We start from the raw sequence: 7,680 nt of genomic DNA on the forward strand, positions 1-7,680 counted from the left end.
AATAAATAAATAAATACTGCTTCCGCCACAACATTGGATCGTACGTAGATGTACGATTGTACATATTTTACTATAATGATACGATGAAATCTTTTGCAAATTATCGTTGCCCGTGGATGGCATATCGTATGAAAACCTGATCGCCATACGATTGTTTGTCGATATAATCGTTCGTCGCACAACGAGTGAAATCACCTCGTGTATGGGGACCTTTAAGGTGGCCATACACAGGCAGATTTAAACTGCCGATTCAAGTCCTTTAGATCAATTAGGCCTGTCTATGGGGGCCCCGGCAGGCCTCCCCAATTGATATCTGGGCGACAATCGGTAAAGTTTGATTTTGCCATCGGATTGGGGACCACATTAGCTCACTGATATGGTCTTCGGTCCGACGGCTCCTATGCCCGTCGTTGTAATTTGATCGTTTGGCCCTAGGGCAAAACAATCAAATTAGCCGGATATCGCCATGTTATGTGGGCATATAGTAAGCAGGTGCTGCACTTGCAATGTCCCTCCGAAACTGCAAGCTATTGTGCGCACACACAAATCTTTAGGCAAGCACACACAAATTGTTGTACACAAGAAGAATTCTACATGAAAAAACAACATTTTGCATTTATTCTTAACTGAGCACACCATTTTTACAAATCTGCACACAAGTTTAAAACATACGCTCAAAAGAATTTATTTTGTGCACATATCCGAGAAGGAAGTATAGTGAACATTGCTTATGCGAGCGGCGTGTAATCCCTGCAAAGCGCAGCAAAATATATCAGAACTATAGAAAAAAAACAGAGTGGAGAAAATGTCCCTTGCGTATCAGTAGCCTCAAGAAAACCTGTCTGACATCTGTCTTGCTACAAAATTGTTACCTAAAAGCTATCCATTAATCAAATCTGCCGCCTACCGGTTTGCTTCAGTTCCCGTGCGAATTAGCAGTACTTCCGTGTTACTGTCGCACTGGTCACATGCTGCAGCACGGCACCGCTGATAGGAGCGCGTCAGCGTGCGCCACAGGAAGTAGTTTCTGTGTAGAGGACGTCCGAATCTGTGCAGGTGAGAGCTTAAATTGGCAGCCGAATCCCTACATTTCATTCGCTTGTTTATCGGCGCACGTGTCTTGTTTATACTCGAGTGCTCGCAGTTGTGAGAATATATGGATATGTGATTCAGCTGTATATATGCATGGGTCTGTCTGTAGTGCACTGAGGCAGAGGGCACCTTGTGTCCTACAAACTGTACGATTATGTAGTGAACACTTTCATAATTCGTGCGTGAGTTGTGTTTACCGGTGTGCTTCGCTACAAAAACTTTTCTTACATGTTGCCGACTTTTTCAGTATATTATGAACATGAAAATTTTCAATTCTAATTGGGACTTCCAGGCGCATTAGTTACCAGCCTTCACATATTTAAGGCGAACTAAAGCAATAATTACTGAGGGGTGCCAAAATGTTAAGTACTTATAAGATACCCTGGTCCTGTGCTCCTGTTAGCAGAACACCACTGGCCCAGGGTTGCTCCATAGAAGCTAATTTGCCACTAACTTCTTCCTGTTAGGTCTTCTCCAGCCCTGAGCAGGTAGAGGGAAAAAGCCGGCTTTTGCCTTCAGCATGTGCGCCTGACTGGACTGGAAAAAAACAGAAGACAGAATTTTTATTGTCAAGCAAAATAAACTTCACTTACACTATATAAATTATTTATCTTATTTCCTTCAGCCTTGGAATTCACAACTGCAGCAAGCAGGCAGGCACCATTTTGTGGACACTGTTATTAAAGGGGAAGGAAAGGCTAAGTCACTTGGGGGTGCTAAAATTTTAAGCACCCCCAAGTGACCTGCATCGCTTAACTCGTACCCCGGGCTGGTGCCCCTGTTAGGAGAAAACAGCACCAGCCCAGGGCACCTGGGGCGATGCGCTTCCGCCTTCCTTTCCCCTAGACTCCGAGTCCGGCGCATGCGCAGTAGAGTAAAAAGGCCGACTTCTCTGTCAAAGTTCGGCTTTTCACTCTACTGCGCATGCACGCGTGGCGAGAGAGGAAGGAGGAAACGATCGCTGCTACCCCGGGCTGGTGCTGTTTTCTCCATACAGGGGCACCAGCCCGGGATAGAAGGTAAGCGATCTAAGTCACTTGGGGGTGCCTAACATTTTGGCACCCCCAAGTGACTTAGCCTTTCCTTCTTCTTTAAGGCAAGCTTTACATCATGCCAAAATCTTGTTTCTGTGCCAGTATGAGGGGACCATATACCCATGTCCATGCACTGGGTACAAAATGAGATAGTGAGGAGTGCAGCAACATCTAAGAAGTTCTGAACTGAAAGTGAAAGTAACTGTCTGCCCCACCCCTATGCCTAACAGTGTTCGCCAACCAGTGGCTTGTGAGTAACATGTTGCTCCCCAACCCCTTGGATGTCGCTCCCAGTGGCCTCAAAGCAGTTGCTAGTTTTTGGATTCCTGGCTTTTGGGCAGGTTTTGGTTGCATAGAAACCATGTGTACTGCCAAACAGAGCCTCATGTAGGCTGCCAGTCCACATAGGAGCAGCCAAATTGCTAATCAGAGCCCCTATTTTTAACCCCAGGAACATTTTTAATGCTTGTGTTGCTCCCCAACTCTATTTACATTTGAATGTGGCTCACAGGTAAAAAAGGTTGGGGATCCCTGGCCTAAGCCATGGAGACTGGGCAGGCAATGATTGACAGTTATGATTTTTAATTGCTTTTATAATGGGTATGGGTGTGTTAATAAAAAGATGAGTTTGGGTTTTGATAGGGGCTTTTATTATACAGCTTTTTATGCCTGGGTGACAGGTCCACTTTAAAGAGCGCTGGCAATGCAAGAGGCACACTCAGAGGGTGCCAGTATTTAGCATATTGTACCGCAGCTGCAGAATACCACAAGGAGCAGAAGCTGCCAATATGTGTTCCCTGCATAGTGACACTACCAGGAGGTGGCAGAATGGTGGATAGCAGTTATAGTAGGGCAAGACAGTGATTGCCCTTTAATTGAAGTAATACTCCTCCACAATTGATTTTTGGCTGAGTAGGGCCATGTTTAGGAAAGTTCTACTTTAAAGTAAAAAAGGTGTTCAGTAATGTCTGTGTTGCCCATTACTTTGTATTATCTAAAGCTGTCATTTCAATGATACAAAAACCTAAATGTAGTGCATAGTCACACCGAAGCAGAACTGCAAAAATCCCATTTAATCCCTGAATTATTTTATTATTTATTGATTTATAAAACTGCACTAGTTTAGAAAATATATCATATTATAAACAAACAGTTATGTTGGCTGTCACATCATTTACAAAACCCCATAAACAATAAAAAAAAATAAACAAAAAAAAAATCAGTGAAACAAGGCTTGGTTATTGTATAATGGCATTCCTGTGACTCCTTGGTGGAGCGGTGTGGACAGTGAAGCACGTTGGTTTGAAAGTATGGTTGTGATTTGCAGCAAGTGATGGAGGTGAATGCTGTATGATTAGTTAAACAGAGTCGCAAGAATACAGGCATCTCAATGTCTTTACATGCATCGCAGTGGATTAATGTTTCCCAGGTCAAGCACAGTCGCATAATGCTCATTTGAGAGATGGAGAGATGCACGCAGCCCTGGTTGATCTGTGCTTTGATAATAGTCTGCAAATGACTGTTGTTGCTGGTAATGTAATAAGTCTACAGGGGCTACAAGCAAACTAAAGGTTGTCCACTAGCAAACTATTAGACTGTCACTACATACTAAGCTTGCAGGTTATGCAGATGCTTTTTCTTTTTAACTGAATTTGCATTCTATTCAACTGCTTATATTAAGTAATATACCCAATAACCAAGCCTTCCTTCACAAATGAATTGTCTCCTACATTATATATTTATATGTACAATACATGTTTCTAATATTTATTTTTGTTGATGGGTTTTTGTAATATACAAGATATTTGTGTGTATGATATTGTGCAGTTTAAATAAATGATTAAAGAGACACTTAGGGGCTGATTTACTAATCCACGAACCGTCCGAATGCGTTTTTTTCGTAATGATCGGTATTTTGCGATTTTTTCGTAAATTGACGCGACTTTTTCGTAGCCATTACGACTGTTTCGCAAAATGTCGCAACTTTTAGATGCATGATGATCTGTTTTTATTAGTGTTGAATGTAACTCTATTGCGTTGCCCAACATGCTGCTGTTGGGGAAAGACAGGGGTTTGTTTATACAGAGGGCTTTTCAGTGGACTTCTGATTTGTTTTGAAAACAGAAAATGAGTGTGCTTGTTATTACCTGTCCATTCTTTTGTTGTGTTATAGTTGGAACATCAGTACTGACTTGCACACCAGTGCTGTATATTCTGCTTTACATCAGTTCATATAGTCAGCATGCAGTTGGACCCTGGGAGTTGACTTTCTCTGGGTAAATTCCAGGATCTTGTTACTGATAGTTGAATTTACAGTACATCAGCTGGCCTTATTGTACCTGCTTCACGGAAAGTTTTGTAAAACATTTTTACCAGCAACTAGAAACTAGAAATTCTTTAGCAACATTTAAGGAACACCAAGAAGAGCTAGCCAGCAACATGAAGAAGCATTTTTTTTTAGCTGACATTTGCTTTCATGAAATTAGTCACAAGTCTTAGTTATGTATGCAAAGGTATAGCCATATATGATATTTCACTAACACTGTAGAGAAGATGCAGTGTGTCTGGCTCTGGAAGGGGAAAGGGTGTAACAACAGGTAAACAAATCTGTTATTCTGGGCAAGAAATAGTTGGTATTCATTACAAATTTGCTAATTCCAGCTGATCTTTCCCTATAGGCATGCCGTTTATTGACGTCCAGAGTAAACTTGGAATCAACATAGATAAATGGATGTTACTGCAGAGCTCACAGCAACCATATCGCTGGGTTTCTTCATGCCAGGCATTTGAGAAAGAGTGGGTGGAATGCTCCCATGGAATTGGACAGATCCGAGCACGAAAGGAATGCAGGTTGGAATATGAAGACTTCTATGAGTGCATGAGCAGAAACAAATTGGTGAGTAGGTGTTTATTATACTGTTTGAGTTGTTGAGCTTGTGTGTCTGTAGTATCCATATCCAGTATGCTGATTAAGGTTAGATGAAAGATAATGTTAATGCTTTCACATAATTGTAGTGTGGAGATTAGCGCTAAGCCAGCAGTGAGGTAAAGCTCACTTTTGGCTCCCATACTTCACTTTCCCAAAAGATGTTAAGAGTGTTTAAGAGCAAAATAATTTTCCTGGGCAGAATTTCTAAGATAATAAATCTTTCACAAGATGTACAAGTTATATGCGCCAAACAAATACATGAAGTCTCCAAAATGTTCAGAATAAAACAGCAGAACTGGATAGTGAAGTATATATTTTTAATAAAAAATAAAATCCCAAATGGGTATACTCCCAAACATAATATGACAGATAGTGTTGTATAAATAATCACTCAGAATCCAAGCAGAAGTTCCAAATTACCCAAGAGTGTCCCTGGCCTTTAAAAAGCCTTCTTACTTTATTTTGTTACTCTTACAGAGACAGAGATTGCAGGCAATCCAAGAACAAAAGAAGAAGCTGGAGAAAGAAGGAAAATATAAGGCACCAGATTTCAGCAAAGATGACAACAGTCCTTAATCCGTAAAAAAGCCATCAATTTTTGTTCATTACAGCACCAACAAGTTACACAGCGCTTTAAAGCAATTACTCACTCTATGTTGTGAATCCCAAAACTTGCATTACATTTTGAAATTATTAAATTGATCCTTACTGGTCCATGTGTTGTTTGAACTATTTCAGCATGTGGATGGGGAATTTTCAGTACTTTCTATCTCACTATTTTCTGTGTTCAATGCAGTTTTGATGCTGTCCCATGGGAAACATGAAATCGGGGTTCTACTGTAATTAATTTTGTATGAAATAGCATTTCTGCCTATAGAGGCCAACTTAAATTTGAGAGACAAAATTAACACTGGTACATTGTGTTTTTTGGTATTAGGCTGAATGCATACTACACAATGTTAATTTTATTCTTAATATGACGAACCAAAAAAACTAAATTTGAATTTCCCTTGCAACATTAAATACAGGTGAACATAGCTGCGTAGTTAGATAGATCTGGTGGGATTATCTATTCATATTTGATCAAAATACCCCATTTTATACTGATTTCTGGCCATGTATGTTCTTCAGCTGTTGATGAACTATCCAGTGTAAGAAATAATGGGACGGATTTAGGGTGTAAAATGAAACCTCCACTAAAGCCATTGGGGAAATCTAATTGAATTAGACAGTATCTAGTAGAATTAAGTCTAAAACAACTGGACTTTTCTGAGTTTTCTTGAGAACGTTTCACCACTTATCCAAGTGGCTTCTTCAGTTCAAACTGAAAAAGCCATTCGGGTGAGTGGTAAAAGAAAAAAGTCAGATGTTAGACTTAATTCCACTAGATACTGTATATCATGACCTGGATGAATCTTCATAGACTAATTGACTTAGGCAGAAAGTTTTTTGAACCAGGCCTGTCCTTTACTATACATTTTGAAGCTGGCTGGGTTATGTGGATGCACAGTATCTATACTAACTTAGAAATACAGAATCTAGTAATAAGGGTAGATTTGTGCATAAGAAGTAGCAGTGTGACATTTCTACAAACTCTATACAGCCCAGAAGGATCATATAGTATTTGGTTGTCCTGGTGGGTGCAGTGGCAGATGTCATGCGTTGAAACTATAGCTTTTTGTGCATCATTGTTAAAAAATCGATTTCACCTCACATCCATTTCAGTTTTTTTGCATACTGGTATTGCTGGGAATCTTTTGTTGAGAACCTTATCAGTGAATTTCTTTTGAAAAGATACAGAACAGCCAATTCTAAATAATTAGGGCATTATACTGTATGTTCTTTTTATTGTTAGTTTTACAAATAGGGCTTGTGTTGAACATACTTTGTACAAGCAATAAATAAGGCCATACAGTCTTATCACAAAAGAATAGCAGTCCTGCTTGTAGGTGGCTTATATAACAGGTTTCAGTTTTGCTTCCTGGGAAACAATAAAATCTAAAATACTAATCTAGGGAATGTGGCCAAAAGTATTCCGACACTACATTTAAAGTTAACATATATAATAATTAAGAATGTACCAGTGAATTATACTCTTTAAGATATAGAAGGATTGTGCTTAAAAAAAAAAGTTGTGTTTTGGACTGATTTATTGAAAAATTCCACCAAAACCCCACTAGTCCCGCCCATCTGTTCCACTTCATGCTGGCTGAATTCTCAGCAGCTAGGCTGACCAGATAGAGAACAGAAGCTTGTCTTTGCTTGTGTGACTGCAGAGCTGTGATTGGCACGCCCACCCTTCATTTGAAACACAGACAGAGAACTGATAGGACCTATAGGATCTATAAGGGGCCATTTTACAGATAGGATTCATTTTTAGCCCAAAGTGAAACCAGCACCATATGTTATTCATAACTGCCTACAAAATTAGTTTTTTTTTCCATTTATCCAACATGTCTTCTTTAAATAGCAAGTTCTCAGTTTTAACCTACCTCTGAAAGCAACATGGGAACAAAAAGTGCAGCACTAACAAGCCTAAAATGACCATGCCCAATAGGGTTTCCTAGCTGGAGTGATGTAATGGTCACAATCTGGGTTTGTGGGATGCCAGGAGAAGTGTACTAC

General features: G+C 39.9%; 1 protein-coding gene across 2 annotated transcripts; it reads left to right on the forward strand.

Moving 5' to 3' along the window:
• The first annotated feature begins 950 nt into the window (after nucleotides 1-950).
• ndufs5 (NADH:ubiquinone oxidoreductase subunit S5) lies at nucleotides 951-5,769 on the forward strand. Of its 2 annotated transcripts, XM_012957036.3 has the most exons (3): nucleotides 951-1,056; nucleotides 4,805-5,022; nucleotides 5,533-5,769. In XM_012957036.3, exons 1-3 carry the CDS (start codon nucleotides 969-971, stop codon nucleotides 5,629-5,631), a joined length of 405 nt encoding a protein of 134 aa, XP_012812490.1. In that variant the 5' UTR covers nucleotides 951-968; the 3' UTR covers nucleotides 5,632-5,769.
• The last annotated feature ends 1,911 nt before the right edge of the window (nucleotides 5,770-7,680 follow it).

This window comes from Xenopus tropicalis, chromosome 2 (assembly GCF_000004195.4).
Source record: "Xenopus tropicalis strain Nigerian chromosome 2, UCB_Xtro_10.0, whole genome shotgun sequence".
NCBI lineage: Eukaryota > Metazoa > Chordata > Amphibia > Anura > Pipidae > Xenopus > Xenopus tropicalis.

Coding starts and splice junctions, on each gene's coding strand:
- ndufs5 (XM_012957036.3), top strand. CDS start 969: ATGCTGCAGCACGGCACCGCTGATAGGAGCGCGTCAGCGTGCGCCACA. Junction 1,057..4,804: donor GGACGTCCGAATCTGTGCAG/GTGAGAGCTTAA, acceptor CTTTCCCTATAG/GCATGCCGTTTATTGACGTC. Junction 5,023..5,532: donor GCATGAGCAGAAACAAATTG/GTGAGTAGGTGT, acceptor TTACTCTTACAG/AGACAGAGATTGCAGGCAAT.